This window comes from Vespa crabro, chromosome 8 (assembly GCF_910589235.1).
Source record: "Vespa crabro chromosome 8, iyVesCrab1.2, whole genome shotgun sequence".
NCBI lineage: Eukaryota > Metazoa > Arthropoda > Insecta > Hymenoptera > Vespidae > Vespa > Vespa crabro.
Window position 1 is genome coordinate 9,313,467 of NC_060962.1, and position 19,236 is coordinate 9,332,702.

At 33.3% G+C, this 19,236-nt stretch overlaps 3 protein-coding genes across 16 annotated transcripts in view; 1 reads left to right on the forward strand and 2 right to left on the reverse strand.

The window, feature by feature from the left end:
* Window positions 1–445: 445 nt before the first annotated feature.
* LOC124425976 (queuosine salvage protein) lies at window positions 446–4,878 on the forward strand. Its single transcript, XM_046967140.1, has 6 exons — window positions 446–802; window positions 949–1,164; window positions 3,602–3,764; window positions 3,825–3,938; window positions 4,055–4,240; window positions 4,390–4,878. Exons 1-6 carry the CDS (start codon window positions 707–709, stop codon window positions 4,626–4,628), a joined length of 1,014 nt encoding a protein of 337 aa, XP_046823096.1. The 5' UTR covers window positions 446–706; the 3' UTR covers window positions 4,629–4,878.
* On the reverse strand, window positions 1,188–1,921 carry LOC124425979. Its single transcript, XM_046967147.1, has 3 exons — window positions 1,773–1,921; window positions 1,627–1,707; window positions 1,188–1,533 (listed from the first exon to the last, which is right to left on the reverse strand). The coding sequence occupies exons 1-3, from the start codon at window positions 1,833–1,835 to the stop codon at window positions 1,285–1,287; spliced, it is 393 nt and encodes a 130-aa protein (XP_046823103.1). The 5' UTR covers window positions 1,836–1,921; the 3' UTR covers window positions 1,188–1,284.
* The window catches only part of LOC124425971 (glutamic acid-rich protein), a 29,638-nt gene continuing 13,711 nt past the window's right edge, over window positions 3,310–19,236 (reverse strand). For 5 of the 14 annotated variants that reach the window (XM_046967121.1, XM_046967115.1, XM_046967117.1 and 2 more), the window contains 12 exons: window positions 13,662–13,852; window positions 13,481–13,559; window positions 13,124–13,266; window positions 12,214–12,349; window positions 11,195–12,124; window positions 10,919–11,096; window positions 10,506–10,612; window positions 10,296–10,428; window positions 10,151–10,222; window positions 9,935–10,079; window positions 6,038–7,090; window positions 5,207–5,906 (listed from right to left, as the gene is read on the reverse strand). In XM_046967121.1, coding sequence (XP_046823077.1) covers window positions 5,589–5,906; window positions 6,038–7,090; window positions 9,935–10,079; window positions 10,151–10,222; window positions 10,296–10,428; window positions 10,506–10,612; window positions 10,919–11,096; window positions 11,195–12,124; window positions 12,214–12,349; window positions 13,124–13,266; window positions 13,481–13,559; window positions 13,662–13,852 — 3,485 coding nt within the window. In that variant the 3' untranslated portion in view covers window positions 5,207–5,588. Of the gene's footprint in view, window positions 3,369–5,120; window positions 5,907–6,037; window positions 7,091–7,938; window positions 9,336–9,401; window positions 9,581–9,934; window positions 10,080–10,150; window positions 10,223–10,295; window positions 10,429–10,505; window positions 10,613–10,918; window positions 11,097–11,194; window positions 12,125–12,213; window positions 12,350–13,123; window positions 13,267–13,480; window positions 13,560–13,661; window positions 13,853–14,259; window positions 14,285–16,883; window positions 17,115–18,607; window positions 18,912–19,236 lie in introns of those variants that run through there. The other 9 variants (XM_046967126.1, XM_046967125.1, XM_046967124.1 and 6 more) reach the window with 9 other exon arrangements.

Consider the following 19,236-nt stretch of genomic DNA (forward strand, 5'->3'; position numbering starts at 1 on the left):
ACATTATTCTTTCATTTAATGTTGCATTTTATATCAATGTTACTTTCAATACAATAAATGAATTATATTTACATCTTTCTGTGTGTTTACCATGGACAACGTGTGTTAACCTAACAAAAATTAATTAACAAAAAGTATTTTTTTTTTTTCTTCGAAAAATGTCACCTTGTTTGTTTAAACTGACAGCAAGTAAAACAAAAGTAAACATAATTTACCGTACATCGTGTACAAAATATCCTTTTTTAATGGTAAAAATTCCAACGGTAAGCTTTCCGTACAATGTAAACAATCAATGTGCATCCATGTGTGCGTCAACGTGACCAGATCATGGTTACCTTATCTCGTGTAGATAATAGAAAGGACACAAATTCTTTAAAAATAAAACAAATTACTTACCCTGTATATGAAATATAGGCGTTAAACCTTTGGTGTCTCTTTTAGAAGAAATATTAATTCTTTCACGCACATCGTAAATAAATAAATCGTTTAACGTGACTAATTTTGACATTAGCCGCCATATTTGTTTATAACTTGATCGTTGCTAAACAGCCACTGAGCATCGATCACGTGACACAAATGCGCACGCTCCAATGACACGCCAGATTTTCCTTATCACGTTTATTATCGTAATTTTCAGTGAAATTTATCCATATTTCATAACACGTTTTATTTTTATTTAAGTAGTTATTTCTATTATCGTTGAAACATGGTTTTAATGCCAAGAGAATCAGCAAAATTAATTGCCACTCTGTCGAAAGATGTTTTTATTGAAGACGAAGGTGTGAAAAATCTGACTTACACGGTAAGTAAATAGCAACAAGTTATGTACATATATTGTACAACTATTTGTTCCATTCCTTTATCACTTGTATATATTATCTATTCTTACTTATTTTCTTTTCTTCTCTCAGTTTAATAATTGAGCATTAAGAGGATTTATCGTTACAGATTTTAGAAGGCATTAAAAGTCAAAAAATTCATATAAATAATTTTTCACAACATGAATTTCATCCCAAACCAGATGACCCTAGAGCCATTGATTGGATATTTTTGTTAGATGTATTAAATTTTTCATTTTGGACGGAACAAAATATTAATAAATGGAAGGTCAACGGACAAACTGGATATTTTGCATTGTGTGCTGCGGTTAAGAGAGCTGTAGACGTAAGTTTATGTATTTCTATAAATAATTTCTATGAGTATCTGTATTGAATAAATTTCAGTACAATTCTTTTTTTTACTTTTTATCAGTATTTAATCATTGCAATATTATTAAGTTATTAACTACTTGTTCGAAGCTTTAATAATTTGACATTTGCATTTATCATCTGGTAAAGATAACGTTTCCTTCGATTCTTTTTCTTCTGTTTTTGTTACATAATCATCGTCGAACATGAATTCATATTCTTCTATTAAATCCGGTTGCACTTGTTCTTCATCTATTTTCCCATTTAATTTTTTTCTTCTAGGTTTCTTCCCTATTCTTTTTCCATTCTTTGATGATTTCTTATGTTCAATAAGCTTTTCTCTTTTCTATTATATGAACATTTATACGTATACAAATATTTTTACCTTTAATATATCCATAAATATTATAATTGTTGGATGAGATTAATTTGGTCTCACCTTTGTTTCCTTGTCTTTTGAAAACGTCAAAGGAGTTGTAGATATGATTGACAATTTCTTGTCACTTTTATCTTCAGGTTTCTGTTAAGCATACATAATTTATATATTGATAGATTTATTAAACAAAGAAGCAATTTAAATTTCACCTGATCACCATGGTAGCCTCTACAGCAAATTCTTTCTTTTCCTTTTGGCAAACGCCGTGCCATATAACATCTTACAAATATTCTCGTTTTTTGTAAAAGTTCTAAATAGAAAATTATTAATTATTTATATTTATCATATGTGCGTGTGCGTGTCTGAACCATTATGTAAAAAAAGAAAAATAATGTTTAGATAGAAATTCCATACTATCCATTCGTTCTTTCTCCTTTTCTATCTTTTCATTATACTTCTTTATAAATATTGCACGTTGATTATTAATACAATCAAATAGAAATTGTTCTTTCTCAATATCTTTTTTTTGCGATTCATGTCTTAGTTTCCATCTAAAATATAATCAATATACATCCATAAAAGTAAAATAACTTTTAAATATTTGTTTACATTTCCTTACTTCTCTTCAATAGCCATAATCTTTTGTTCTCGATCATGTTTCAGTCTTGCTTCCCTTGCTTTTTTACGTATGTGTTCTTTCTTACGCCAATCTACCAATGTATGAATTTTCTTTTGCTGCTCAATTTCAGCTGCTAACTTTTGCTTTTGTTTTATACTTTCGGAACGTGCCTTTGCCTTTGCAGCACGCATCATTTGTTCCTCATGTTTTGTAATTTTTAATAATTTCATTCTTTCTTTCAATTTTCTTGCTTTTTCTTTCTGCTCTTGAATTTTTTCTTCCTCTTGCAATTTACGTGCTTTCCATATTTTCTTACGTGCCTCTATTAACTTTTCTCTTTTCTCTAATCTAATAAAATTATTAAAAATATTTATAAAATTACAAAAAAATATATTTCTCTTTTTATTTATAAAATCATACTTTTTCACTTCATTTTGTGCTTGCTCTTCAGCATATTCTAATATCTGTTTTTCATGAGAAAGTCGTGTCCTTTCTCTTAGTTCACGTTTAATGCTGTCAATATGTAAGTTTCTTAAATATTTTCTGTACATATTATAATCCTTTAAAGAACATTTTCCTTCCAAGTTGCGTGTAATTAATCCAGCTTTTAATAAATGTTTAATATTATTTGCTTTGGAAAAAAAAGGTACCAAATGCTCATCGTGCAAAGAATCGTATGTAAATTTGATTTCATGACAGTATGGGTCATATAAATTAAATTCTGCATCCGATGAACTGGTCCACAATTTTTTTCCTATTTTACGACGTGTAAAGTTATAGGCACCTTCTGGCCCAGGTACCATTGGAATCTTAGATTCCAAAGGCATTACTTTCCATTTTGGTAATCCAAAATTGGGAATAGCCCCCTTTGGTTTGGGAATACTCTCAATTACTTTATCTAAAGCTCTAATAAAATCATGAATGCTTCTCGATACTTATTTATATATTTTTCTTATTATACGATAATATACTTACGTTGGCTTTTTGAGACTTATTATATCAGTAGTATTGCAAGTCCATACCATTGTGTTTAATTAAAAGTTAATATGCCTTTTCAGAATATATTTACAGGATATTATATTGTTATTGAATAAATTTTTAATGTCTATTCTGTCTGTTTTTACTGTATATTGTCAATGGATTTAGATAATATTCCAATTATCAAATGTCATTTTAATATTTACTACTGGAATGAATATAGCTGTCATATATTTCTGTCATATTTTTCACATTTCTTTTGCTTACACTTTCACAAATATATTGTTGTTAAATTAATATTAATTATATATTCGTAATTAAAAAATTAGAAGGATTGTTTATATTATTTTTTATCTTATTATAATATTGTATTTTATTTATTATTATTCTTTGCAAAATTATTTTTGATAACTTACTGTATGCACGATATGTATATAACAGGAAGGTAAACCTATAATAGATCCTAAGTACTATTCGAAAGTAACTCAAAATGAGCTTGAAGTAATTTTTCGAGGTGATGATAATCATACCAATATTCCTCTTATAAATGAAAGAGTAAGGAATCTACATCAGGCTGGACAAGTATTATTAAAAAAATATCAAGGTACAGTTTCCAAATATTTGCGTTATATCGTTAATAGTAACAATTGTTATCATAATACAGGTACATTCGTCGAATGCGTAAAATCCTGCTCAGGCTCGGCAGAGAAATTATTAAGACTTATTATCAATGATTTTGATTCTTTTCGAGATGAAGCAGATTACAAAGGATATAGGGGTAAGTTTTACCATGTGAATTCGAGGATGATCTCTAAAATATATATTTACAATCAATAACTAAAATGACATATATATATATATATTTTTTTTTCTTTTTACAATTTTTTATTTTAGTTAGTTTTTATAAAAGAGCTCAAATTTTAATCGGAGATATTTGGGCTTGCTTTAAAGGACACAATTATGGTTGTTTTAATGATATCGATTACATTACCATGTTTGCCGATTATCGAATTCCTCAAGTTCTTATCCATTTTGGTGCTATCAGATATAGTAATCCCTTGTTAAGCAAACTTCAATCGAGTAAGTTAATATGTCGAACTTGGCTTAATATATAATAGATCTGTGTTTCCTATAAATACTGTGCATATTCATAAATTCTAATAAACCTTTTTTTTTTTTTTTTTTTTTTTTTTTTTTTTTTTTTTTTTTTTAATACTTCGTTTATGTAGATTTAGAATTGGAATCGGGAAGTCCGGAAGAAGTAGAAATCCGTGGCTGTTCGATAGATGTTATTGAGCGTGTAAATAATGAAGTTAGAAAATTAATTGGTTCTTATCCCGAATTAAATTTGAAGGAAACTGATATTAATAATACCTTAATCGATCATTTTTTGTGGGACTATCGTCGACAACATGCCGAAGAATTAGAAAGCATACCATTTCACAAAACTAGATGTATATATTATTAATTTCCTTCTGACGATACTCATTTTTTTTCATTTTTATGAATTAAACTTATTTTATATCTAATCAAATTGTCATATTCAAATTTAGAATATATTTTAATAAATTTAGATTATATTTTAATGAAGTGCAGTATATTGTAAAAAAAAAAAAAAAAAAAAAAAAAAAGAAGGAAAAAAGATAAAAAAATTGAAGCGCGTGAAAATGTACTTACTAATATTTGATACAAAGAAATACATTCAGTGATACAAGAAATCATAGTAAATGACAAAAATGATCCAATTTATTGCAAAAAAAATTCTATATCTTTCTAGCGCGATATTTTCAGGAACGTTAACATTTCATATTTAATAACGAACACCTGCGCAATTGCTCTTACGCATATTTAATAACTAATAATAAATATGTCGCAAATATTTTTACCGTATATAATAAAATTGAAATTTGTATTTATCAGTGATAATTATTTAATATTTAACATTCAAAATTCAACAATATATACAAAAAGATGCTCTTTATTAAAGAGAGTTTATCCTGAAAAATGTTACAGGGTATATGGATCGTAAAGAAATTAATTACAATATCTTCTTTGGCTAATGACATGTTCATGTCATTTGGCACAAATTTAATCACATAAGTAATTGAACTGACTCGATGTAACTTCACAATTAATTGTTTAATATATTCCGTTAACACATTCTTGCACGTGGTAAGGATGGTAACTTCTCTACTAATGCAATCATTTTGTATTTTCATCGTTTCAATACGATGCTTCATCATATTTTCACTTATCTCATATAAAATTATGACTGGTCTGCGGGAAACGCAATTCTAATAGAAGTATATAAAATAGCGTTGTGTATATTATTACAAATACATTATGTGTATGTTATGATTTAAAAATCGTCGCCACGGCGACGGTAATATTTTGCCTTTTGATGCAATTGAAAAGTCCATTAATAATTCTAACTCCGCCTTTGCATTTGTTCCCAAAATTTGATATTAGATTTTAACTTACCAGGCGCTATTACGTTTATGTCTTTCAACGAATTATCCTTTTTAGTCTGTACGATTTCCGATTGATTTTCGCGACCATTCGGTTGCTCCATCGTTACGTGACTAGCCGGTGGTGAAGTTACTTTATTTGGAATTTGACGTAAACCATCTCGAAATTGTTTCGAAAGAGATCTGGCCGTTAAGCTGTGCATCTGCCTGGGCGTCTCGATTATTTGCACTTCTGGCGTTGGAGATCTCTCATTGAGCGCGGTATTAGATTTTGTTGTCTATAAGAGAGAGAGAGAGAGGGAGAGAGAAAAAGTATCGCGTTGAAGGAGAAAAGAATTTTATATATATATATATATATATATTTATATATACTAGAAAATAACTAAAAAAGAAAAATAAATTGTCTTACTCGTGGAACAGAAATTGAAGAGATTACCGACGGCTTGTTGAAAGCCTCGGCCAATCTTCTGACCGACGGCATTGGAAGTTTGTTTTCAATAATATTTTTCAAGTTCATTTTCTCTTCCGAAAAATCCTCCTCTTCCTCCTCCTCCTCCTCCTCCTCTTGATTTTCATATAATAATTTCTCCGTAGAACGATCCTTTTCTTCTGCGTCTATCTCCGAGCTAACGTTCGACGAGCCACTGTCATTCTCAACATCGACTTTCAATTTTTTATCCTTTGGATCATTTGAAGCATTTTCTTCCTCACTCTCGACGTCTTTCGAATCCTCATTTGAATTCTCATAATATTCACTTTTCGCAATATTCGGTACCGATTTGGCAGAGGTCATCGTACTGAAAAGATTGTGATCCATTTGCTCGCAAAGTTCATTAAGAGTTCCTGTACTTTGCGTTAGGCTTCGATCGTCAGAACATTGCCCTTCGTAGGTATCTCGATCGTCGAAGTTACGATGATCCCCGAAATGATTTAGATTCGACTTTTTTTCCACCCTAACGATTCTCGGCTTTATGTCGATTCCATCGATCTGATTGTGCGATTGAGTACGACGCAGCCCACCATCGTAACCAAACGATTTAAGATCGAGCTTGTTCACAACCTTTTGCGGTCTCGTCGGTTTTACGATTTTTCCCTTGTTAGAATCGAACTCGTTTGCAAATCCGTAAGCTTTTAAATCGATACGTCGTATCGTCTTCTGATTATCGCTCTGAATATAAGATTTCTTCGCTTCGAAGATCCCACAATTGTTGTCCTGATTATTCAGCCTCGCGTTTATCTCATTTTTACTATTCTTACGTTCGTTCTCCAAAAGATCCTCCACTTTTTGATCGTTCCAAGACTTTTGACGTTTGATCAAAGAGGCATCGTTCTTCTTCTTCTTCTCCAAATATTCATCTTTCGCGCTACCTTCCGTAGAGGAATTAGAATTGTTCCTTCGCCATTTCTCCATTCTTGATTTGATAGAATCGTATGTCACGTCCTTGTCCAAGATCTCCTCAGTCTGAAACAGACGCGAATGAATGATTGTGCAATGTTAGTGCCAACTCTGATCGAAAGCGGTTGATATTTTTTCCAAACAAAAACAAAAACAAAAAAAAAGAAAGTTCTCGTTAAGTACCCTTTTTATACGTACAAGTTAGTTTTCATCATCAAACCATGCATACCGTACCACGTAAGATTCGATAGTTTTTGATTAGGTCATATCTCGTATTCTTTGAGTAAAGCAAACAAAAGCATATACCCAAATATTGTCTGCAGTGTTAGGAGAGCATAATTTCTTGTTTAGTTAAAACAATTCGAGTAAGAAATAATGAATTAAATTGAAAATCCAAAAAAGTATATACTTATATCCATTCTGTGTTACCCTTAGGATAGAAATCGGCAAAATTAAGCTGTCCAAAAGTTTCGTTCCTTTGATAAAAAAAAAAGAAAAAAAAAAGAAGAAAAAAAAAACAATCCAAGAAAATAAATTTAGGTTAGTTGTTAGTAAACGAATAACGCACATGAAACGAGCATGAATTTTTCTAAAGTGTACTTACCGATTTATTTTATCACAGCTTTCATGCATATGCAGCGCGAATAGAGTGTTGCTTTGTATAATATCAAATTAATAGTAGAGACAGCGAGTTTCACATTTTATCAGTGACTCTTACACAAGTTGGTGCAGTACTATATATACACTGTTATATACAATATAATTAATAAATTATTATTGTGACTTTACAACTACGATAAGTGCACGCGTAACAGAAGAATAAATTGAATATATCGATTTGCTGAAAATAACGATGTATTAAATTACCGACACCTAAAGCATGCGATTTTCAACAACGACAAAAAAAAAATAGATATTACATAAACAATATATTTAAATTATTATAACTTTTATATAATAGTACATATTAAAAGTTAACTACAGCTAGGCCCTCGGTTTACTCCCAAACAATTGATATTTGTAATTAAATCTTAAATGAGATCATAAGGCGTAAAATAATATAAATATTCCGCCATAATCCTGAGATGAATAAAATTCATGACATTATTATAAAAAAAACAAAAAAAAAAAAAAAAAAAAAAGAAAAGAAAAGAAAACAAGATTAAACAACGTTCAAAAAAAAGAAAAAAATAACAAAATAGGAAGAAGAATAATGGCACATCTAAATTATAAGTATTTCACCGCGTTAACTTTGAAAAAAAGATTCTACGATTTTGGTATATACTTCTTTGGAATATATCATTTGTAAATGATTCCTAGAATACGAGATACTTCACTTTATATTAACGCGTTAAATGCAATTTTTTTTTTTCTTTGGAAAGTCCATCGATTTTCTTTGATAATTACAGAAACTTGACTTTGATATAAAAATATCTATAAAGTATAATGGGACTTCGTTCGTTCATTACAAATCTTACGTCGTTACCAAATCGTAATATTACTCAAGCTTCTTATATTTAATATTTTTTTGGTAGGATTATCTTTATATTTCTTTTTTCGAGTATTAGAAATTTTAAGCTCTTTCAACGTCTTAAAGTTTTGCTCAATGACTTGTGGTATAATAGGAGGTTCCAATTTCAACTTTTTTTCCTCCGAAGAACTTGAATGTTGTTTTACTAATTTGCCTTTGGCAATCATCTTTCTTGTTCCACTTTTTTTTGACAAATTCACCGATTGATAAGATGTAGAATTGGTCGACGATAATGATTTCAAACTACTACTCGAGGTATCGTCTATAAAATTTGTTACTTCATCCATGTTATCTACATTTTCGCATGTCACTTCATCGTATTCCTTATTTTCTAGACTCCCTATTCTCTTTTGCCTTTTGAGGGCTTTTTTATACCTATTTCTAACATTAGAATTATAATTTAAAAGACGCAAGGAATCCCTATTGTTCGATTTACATTCAAGAGATTTTGTGTCCATTTGTTCTACTTCGTCCAACCAATCGTCCTCGTCGACAGTCTCGTTCTTTGTTATATCCACCGACTTATTTCCGTTATTATTAACAATAGATCTATTCACGGAATGTTTAAACTTTGATCCCTTCGTCATTTGCATAGTTGGCCTTAGTTTTATTCTATTGTAAGTTTGTATCTTTTTACTATTGATCTTTTTACTGTTTTTTATTCCACCGAACGTTTGAAATTTCATATTAACAAAATCGGGTGAACCGAAAAGGGAATTATCTTTCACGACGTCGTTCTCAAAATCTTCGTCTTCGAATTCGTTAATTATACGATCTTGCCTATGGACAATCGAATTTCGGATTCCACCAAAAGTATGATATTTGTAATTGAACGTATTAAGGTACCTTTTGTTATTTGTCGATATTATTTGATTCTCTTTAGCATTAATTTCATCCTTTGAACACAATAATTTCTCCGAATAATCGTCCTTCGTTTTATTAGATCCCAGATCGTTCGATTCGATCGAATCCATACCGGAATCACGATCGCTTGGACTCGAACCAATTGGCAATAAACGTTCATCCTTAGGAGATTGATATAATGGATTAATGGTCACATTGTCGGATTCGATATTGTCGATAATGGTTATGTCATTCTGAAACTTGCTCGATATTTTGTTTGCCCATGAACCGGTAAGTATTTCAATATCATTATTAATGCGTCTTTGATCATCGGCAGTAAATGTATCTTCTTCCGATTCCTCGATCAATAATCTTGGTTCGTCCGCGATCTTCGTTTGATTAAAATCTTTGTCGAATTCCAAACGCAACAGAGGATTGATAGCAAAATTTGGACTGGCGTGTCGATCGCGATAACTCCGTCTAGCGAGGCTACCATGTAATGAAGCCTCTTCGAACTTTCCAAGTTCGAAACTCACCTGTTGTTCTTGTTCAGTCCCGGTCGAAGCCGAACGTTGAGACAATGCACTACTAGGCCTGCTCGTTGCGGACGCTGTTATTGGTTTTCGTTTCTTATCTCCGGATGGCGATTTTGCATTATTGATGTAGTAATCTCTGCCAAACCTATTCAATAAGAATTCATAAGAAATCAAAAACTTATTGAAAAATGATGCGAATGAAAGTGTGATTATTACCGTTTAATATCCGGTTCATTCGGTACTAGAACAAGATCGGTTCCGTTGCTCTTCGGCAATTCGGGATGAATTCTAATGTAAAGAAAATAATATGACAAAAGGTAATCATTAATTGAATAATTGAACGTGCATGCTTGACTTTTACCCTGGAATATCCGCCGACCTCCTGCTATACTGTCTTTCCAAAAGTCTTTTTTGAATGCTCTGTTCGCTGTAAGGATTATTTTCAATCGGCGGTGCATTTTCCCACTTTCTATGTTCTCTTTCAGCGATCGTACCTATTCAATAAAATAAATGTATTATGTAGGGACGCGCTCCTATATAGTATAACAGAATGTCACTTGATTCTGATTACCTGGACGTGGAGGTGTAGCCATGTGTACATCTTTATTGGCTATCTTTTCCAAGGACAAATAAGAAACCGAATCAGCTTTGGCAAATGCCACAGCTTCTCGGCACTTGCTGCACAAAGAAATGTTGATAACGTATTATTATCGTGTCATAAGGAAACGAAAGGTTATTTGCATGATATATGGTCTCTCGAAAATTCATACAACATTTAAAAAGTCACAATGAAGTAAATGCTCTATCGAACGTTTAGAGATAACACAAGACTACCGCGAAAAATATTTGAAAATAAGCCGCGTTATTATTAAGCACAATCCTTATGCCATTTGAATTGCAATGATTAGGAAGTTCATTACTTGATTTGATAAGATCTAAAAATAACAATTCTAAAGGACAAATAAGATAAGATATTAAAATTACCTGGTTTCGTCTTTGAACAATAAATTTGACTCGGTATTGTTTATTTCCATTACTTCGTCGTTAATTATGTCATTTTGTGACACGTAGATGTCATCTTTCGTTAGACTGTCCAAGTGTCTCTGTGTTGCCGTATCATAATGTTCGGTATATTCGCTTTCTTGCTGAGCACCATCTTCAACTATAGATAAATCGTACGTAAAAGATATATCTCACAATTAGCGTAATCTCGAGTAAAGGTTTTTACTTATATATGTCAAATGACATATATATACTTACAGTGTATTCCTTCCTTAGAATAGACGTCTAACGAGTACAACGTTTTATCCTCCTCGCCATCGATATCCTGATCCATTATTTTATAATACCGAGTCGATTCCAAAGAATTAAAAATTTCCTTCTCGTTGAAATCCAAAACTGTCACGTCGTTAGTTACAATTTCAAAATTATTCTCCAACGTGGACGGAATCGGTGTCTTTGGCACATCCGGCAAGGTATCCTTTTGAGACTGAAGTAATCGGATATCCGTTCTTTGTATTTCACTCTTCGAATCTACCATTTGCTTATTTTCGACTTCGCATTCCGCCGACCCTGTCTCAAACATTTCATCATTCATTTCTATTTTACAATTCGTTTCTTCCTTCTCTAAGCCATCGTTCAAAGAATTCTTCACGAGTTTCGTCTCTCCCCGAATTTCCTCGATCGCATCTTTTTCGCTGTTCATCTTTTCGGTGCATTTAACGTCACCGTTACACAATTCTCTAGTAATTCCATCTTCATCATCCAACGTGAATAACGTTTCAGTAAATTCGCAAGACTTCTCCGTCGAATGAAAATCTTCAATATTCCTAAGAGCAACTTCATTTTCATTCAACGAACTTTCTACCATCTCGGATTCCGATATTCTCGGTGGTCGTGGTACAACGTTATTGATCGCCTCTATGAGTTCCTTTTCGATTTCTTCGTCAGATTGCGCCGACGAACATTCTGAAAGATCGGACGTATCCTCGGCATCCTTATCGCCGATCAAGGCTTTAAAATCGGCGCTGGAGCTTGGTACGAGCATGGCAACAGGATCCGATTGAATCGGTACTCTTTTCTTTTGAAACAGCCAATTCTCTTCCCAGGATTGAAACGGTGATACGAGATTGACGTGAACCGTCGATACATACTCTTCGTCTTGGCTTTCATCGGAAGATTCCTGAGAGGCTGGAAGTTAGTAAAAGAAATTTTTATTCGTGGAAAAAGAATGTGTCAAAGTGCCTATTCTTTGTCACGCGCGAATTATATGTACTTACGATCGATTATGTCCATACCAAGCTCCGGAAATGGCACACGACGAACATTTGTGATGCGTAGTCCATTCTTTACACATTCCGGAGGATCTTCGTCGGATGTATAGGTGGTTGTTACCTCCTCTATCCGTTCCTCTATCTGAACACAGAGGAATACGTTCGAAAGAGTTCGTAGAATATTAATGAAGATGCAATAGTTGAAAATGTTTAGTCCGACAAAGTTACAAACGTGTACTCGAGCTACAGGGGCATATAAGAGTTGGTAACACATTGATACGAATGATCGATTCATCTCACGTGCCTGTTCGCACGAGCGATTAAACGAGCACGCATACGAAAGGTGAATGGTGACCTTTGTTGATGGACAAGTTCAAGAATCATATCTCTTAAAAAATTTTCTTTTACTTATCGAGTGAAAAATATTCATGAATATCTACTGTTATATTTTACTAAGATACCCCTATTATTAATATTAAATAAACGTGTCACGTCTGAGGAATTTATTCAAAGGAACTTGCAAGAAAACCTAGTACTAATTGGTATATTAATCAATAATATTTTTCGAATTTTCGAGGACATTGCTTAAATCAATAGGCGACATCAGAGGCAAATAATTACCATTTCAATAAACTGCAAATTCTATACCCGTTATTTTATTCGTATGAATGCCTTGGTAAAGAGTGTTGACCAGTTAGTAATCATTGACGTAAGTATATATCTATATATATATATATATATATATAAATACAATATGCGATACGAGAAGAATGACAAATGTTCATTTTACGTAACTAAATCGCTGAATATTCAGACGGATATTTTTTTTTTGCACACCTATACAACACCTGTACAGTCGCTCATCTCCAAAGACGTTCGATTAATAAACAATTACTAGAGTACTCCGATTACGTACCGTAAGGGATAATGGCTCTTGACGATTTCGCGAGTGCCTCGAACGTGGTCCGCTGCAATCGCTACTACATTCGTCCTGAGATAAAGGCTCCAAACTGCTGCTACCTTCTTCGACGCCTTCGTCGAGACCTAATTCGATTTCGCCTAAAATAATGAATACATCGTTCAACACTATTTATGTATTTTACTTCGATGTTCCCATTAGAATTGAAAATCTACATTTTTATCTACATAAGAAAATTCGTAAAATCTAATTTACGAGTAATAAATGTAGCCTATCGAAAAGATCTAAGAGAATATTTTCTTTCAGTGAAGATAGTTAAGTATAATCATCGTTTGTCAGTCGCAGGAAACATACTTTCCGCTTTAGCCGAAGGCTTTTCATGCAGGACGTTGCTATTTCCATCCACTTGTTCTCTTTGGAATTTCTCGATGACCTAGAAAGAATTCGTAGATATTATCTCGATTGAATTTAACGTTACATGATGAAAAAAAGAGAAAAAAAAGAAAAAGAAAAAACGAAAAAGAAACGCGCTCACTTTATTCAATATCGCAGTGGCGAGAAGGTCTTCGTAGCTGTGCTCCGAGATATTACACTCTTCGTTCGTCCTCGGATTATCGACGGATGAGCCAGCGAGACCAGGTAATTTTTTGGCCTCTTCGACGGCCCGTTCGACGAGCTCGCGAAGAGCCGAGTGTGCCATTGTTGGCGAATCCGTCGAAGGTTTGTCTGCAACAACAAAACCAACAAAACGTTTTCTTCTTAATAACGTTCGAATAATATTCTATTCGCGAAGATCGATTATTACTATACGCCTGAATCGGCCCATTCCTTATGCGATGGTTGTATGATTATTATTTTCTCGTGAAGATTCTCAGCTGGTTATTCTTTTTTCTTTTTTTACATCTTTCTCCCCTCGTCTATTTTTCATTTGCAATAGAAATACGGATACATGCAGCAGACGCAAAAAGTCTCTTCGAATTTCAAGATACTGATCACTCGTATATGCGTACGTAGTTACGAATATTAAGTGTTATGTCATAATCTACTTATCTTGGATTAAGGTTTTGAGAGAAAAAAAAAAAAGAAAAAAAAGAAAAGAAAAAGAAAAGAAGAAGAAAAAGAATAAGCCTGACCGTTTGACATTTTTCGTCGAAAGTGTCGGAGCGTACTGCGAAAGTTTCCAAAGAGTTAGAGAGATAAAATTGCAGGATTAGTTGCAGGGAAAAGCGGTACTTCTGAACAGGCACTTTCTTTAAAGCGGCCAAGTCATGCCGATAATGGATCGAATCGAAAAATCTTGTTCTGCGCGTTTAAGTCCAAGCAAGCAAGAGGAATGATTTCACCTCCACAGCGCGGCCTTGTCGACGATTCCTCAGCATCCTTTCCTATCCTTTTTCTTCTCTTTCTCTCATATCGAGTTCCCCAGTGAAATTCACGATCGATCGACCTCCTGAACTCTTTCCACGTGAAACCACGAGTAACGATAGACGACGGCCTTTTACAAGGTCGCACGCGAGTATAGAATCAGAATGCGATTAAAGTAGGAGGTATTCTTCTTACGTACGAGTGCTCGCACGAAAGCTTCTTATTGGTGATGATCGTGTTCCAACGAATTATTCAGCGAATAAATGATAATCAAAGAGATTTATAATAACTAGAATATATAGGGAAAATATAGAAAACGGTGTCGTAGACGTTCGTTACGGGGACGTTCAATCACCTGACGAATGAACTTTCTAACCCTGATCTCTCGTAAGAAGGTGAAGGTCATCAACAGTTATTTCTCTTTTCTATTGCTACTCGATAGCTATCGTAAATATTATCGTTACTAACGTATGCGAATGATTTAGCTTTAACGAAGCGACTATGGGACTACGAAAAGACGGAATGTCCTTCTTGCATGATTATATTTATGTTTGTATATTTGGATAGAAGATCCTTCTTCCATCCTTCCTTCGTATATCCTTCCTTCGAAGCTTTTACTTTCCTCATGAAAGACAGACAATCGTACGTCAGGCATTCTAATTAAACGGTACGTGCTTCCTCGTAATGCATCGTCTACGTCATTGTCTTCGCTGGTTAAAGAAAATGATTGAACGTGAAGGGAACCGATTCGCATAATTCTCTATTTTCTAATATTCTCAAAGATGGTAGAAGGACGATGTGATTCATCGTGATCAATTCAACTTTGCATAGAAATTTCTTTCCTATTATTATCCTGTTCGTTCAATTAATGTTTCTGCGAGTCGATTACTAATGTAACAAAATGTAATAATAGAAGTTTATTAAAAATGAAAAATTGAATAAACGTAATATTCCATGATGAAATGTGATATTAAATAAAACCGAGACGTTCTAATGGCGTCGTTATTTTGATACTTGACGTTTCGGAGAACACCGGGCAAGAAAGATAATTGCATCTTTCTTATGACGAAAATAAATTGAAGAAGTGCGAGATAAAGAAAATGAGTAAAACGAACGTAAAATTCGTGCTCTTTTAATTTACTTCAAATGTCGCAGAGCAATGTTATACGAAACGCAAACGAGTGATGTAATGGAATCACAGTGATCACTCTGAATTATAACATATGTCTGTATATACGTAACAATCTCAAGAGAAGGATTTCTACATTATATTCAGGTGCTTCATATTCTTTCGTCGATGTTCATTCTACTTTAATTCCAGGAAAATGAGAAATCTTACTTTGAAAGATAATTTAAAGGTGGAAAGAGCCTAAACTTGCCGAAACGGGGGAAATTGGGGGAGAGGGGAGAGAAACGCATTATTCGATGATTCGTTTGAACTTAAGAGAAGCAGGTTAACGGAAATTACAAACCGTTGTACGAAAGAGGATAATTTTGTTCTTTCTCTCTCTCTCTCTCTCTCTCTCTCTCTCTCTCTTTTTTTTTCTCCACCCATCCCGTGTTAACGATTTCACGTGATAAATTAGCCATCGGAATGCGAAAACGCTACTGAACTAGTTTTACCAAGTAAGAGAAAGGGAGATAGGGTCATTCCAAGAGAATGAAACAGGTATCAAAGATAATACATGCATTTCCTTAAAGTCCCTTGTCTTGCCGCTTTATGAGAATAAAAGCGTTAAATGCGAAAGGTGCCATGGCCACCAAAGTTTCTTCGATGATAACGGCATGTATCGAAACGAGAGATAAGCTCGAATAATATGGCCGTAGCCAACATTACGAACGTTTTGTTAAGTGCTCGATTACGACGAATCGTTCGTCGATAGCGATAACGAATCCAGACGAACATATATAGGTACCGTATCATTTATAATAATATAAAACAACTCGCTATATTTTATTCAAGAGTTATTCAAGGATGCATTTGAAAAATGTTCGATTATCTGCCGATTTATAAATTATAAGCGATAGTGCATGTACTCTATCGATTCTTCAAGGAGAAAAAAAAAAAAAAAATAATAAAAAAAAGTTGATAAAAAAAAAACGGCGATCACGAGCATTTGCAAATATAACGTATGAGATATAAGAGAAACAAAACAAAAACTGACCTTTAAACGTTAAAACGTTAATCGTTTTGTCCGCGTGACGATTAAATAAGTTTTCTTACAAGTAGAAATTATAATATGTCAAGAAGTCAAGAAAAATGTCTAGAACGTGAGAATTAAACGTATGCAACAATTTACATACGTTCGTTTTCAATAAAAAAAAGTTGGAATTACGTGCAGAAAATGTTTGCAACATCATTTCCGCTTAATAGAACGATTTATTTATTTACCATTTTTCCTCGTTATCAGGATATAGATGAAGCAAAGGACGATTAGGCCGCCGAAGAGGGTCAACATCTCTCCAATTAGTTCCGACAACATTTGACGTACCTTTCACGTTGCATCGCCGATCGATAAACACACAACATTAGAGTTTTTCACTCTCTCATAATTCTCTTTCTTTTTTCCTCAAATTCGTCGTATTTCTCATTCAGCGATCGATCGAGGGAAACATCATCTATCTAAATGAAATTATTTATTAAAAAAAAAACAAAAAAAAAAAAAAAAAAAGAAGACGATCATGAGGAATGAAAAATCATATTTGCACAAGGTCCGTGTTCTTTTTTTGTTTATTTAATCAAAAAAATCATCGCTCGTCAATTTCCTGATAATATTTTGGCGCGAGTTACGCATTATCGTTCTGCGGTTATCAAAGACACGTTCGACGTAGGCCATAAACGAACAATGTCTTAAGTTTTTGCATGCAACCACTTTCAGAGAATATTTCAATCGTATTAGAGAGGAGTTTACTTGGCATTATAACTTTCTCGATTCCCAGGATCGAAATTAATGAAAGGTTTCAACGATAATGTCTTTAAAAAGAGCAACGAGAAACGTTCGTCGTTACCGGTTCGTTCTAACTTTATTACTTTTCCTTTATCGCTACAAATAAGCACGTAACGTATACTAGAAACTTATCGAGTTCTAATATCGAGTTCTATTCGATAAGTTCAAGAAAAAATAATAAAGAACATAGCAAACAATTTGTCATACGTGTCGATGAAATAACTATAAATAAATCTCTTTGCAATCGTCGAACATAATCGATAACTTTTTCTTAAGGAAAAAGAAAATTATTCCAATTTAATTACATAGCGTTTCATCGAATCATTGAGTAAAACGTATATCGCGTATATATTTATACTCTTTCGATGATTATGCATTTACATTTTCCCGGTCTAAATGGCCTTTAAACTTTCATTTAAATAATCGCTGAAACTTTGAGACATGAAATATTGTTTCCTTCATTTTTTTCACTTTTTCCTTCATTTCGTTGCAAATGATAATGCTGTCGAAATTTTAATTAGTCTTTGATTGATATAGTCAGTTTGCGTGTTTTTATCTAAAAAAAAAAAAAAAAAGATATTTTTAATGTTTCTCCATTATCTCACTGTTGCGGCCTCGACCTTGATTTGAAAACTTCCCGTACGATCTCGCATTTGAGATAAGATTTCTTCGATGATCCTTGTAAATTCTCGTCGATCATTGGTAAGACACGCGCATTTCTAACCAGATATAATAGCAATAATAATTAAAATTAATGTTCGCCACGATGCCGGCGAAGTCGCAATTTCTTTTACATATATAATACAACGTTTATCTCGAGAGAGGACTCTTTCGCAGAAATTCTTTCCAAGAATTTAAACAATCGAGCCAAGTTAAATATTTTCTCAGCGATGCTCAAACGAATACTTTCGTTTCCTCTTTAAATGGCAAAAGAAAAGGAACTTCTTAATGCTTTGATTAAAGTAAGAAGTACGAAGATAGAAATCTAACGTTTGCATTTAAATATCGCGTATACAAGTAAGTAATATAGGAATCGAATCTTTTTTAAAAAACAAATGTCTCAACGTTTTCTTACGATCGCTGAGAAATATGAGAGAGCGCAAGGATCAAGGTAAATTTTTTTTTGCCTTATAACACGATTGACTTTTGCAAATCACACAAGTTTCACCTTTGAATTAGATTTAGGTCGTACGTTCGAAGAAAATTCGAATCTCGTTGCTTTTTGAAGGGTGAAGAAAGAAAAGAAGGAAAAAAAAAAGAAAAAAAAAAAAAAGAGGAAGAAGAAACGTTCTAGAAGTAGAAGCGATAAAAATTAAACGACGAAAGATTAGGAGTCGTAAAATGAACGACACTCACGACACGAACATAATCGCGCGCTCGAGAGCAACTGAGAACTCGGGAGAGAGCGAGACTTTGGCAAAGCAGCGACGTGATATGCGAGCGACGTATACCCCACATGCGACGCCTTCTTCCGTACGGCTTCCTTTTACATTTTAGTGGGGGAGAATAGAGTTTTCTAAATTCGCGCCTAACTTTATATTCACCTGTATGCGTAGTACGTACGCATACATTGTATATATCCTTCGCTCTCGCTCCTTTCCGACAAAAAAATCTTTAACGAAGACATGACGGCACACGTTTGACGTCACATATTCTCATATAAATCTATAGCCTTTCTAATCTGCAGACATTACTTCTTCCAAATGAACTTAATATTTATATATGTAAACTCTAGAGATATAATCTTGCGATTATCGTTATGAGCTATTACACGGCGAAAGAAAAATGACGTTTCAA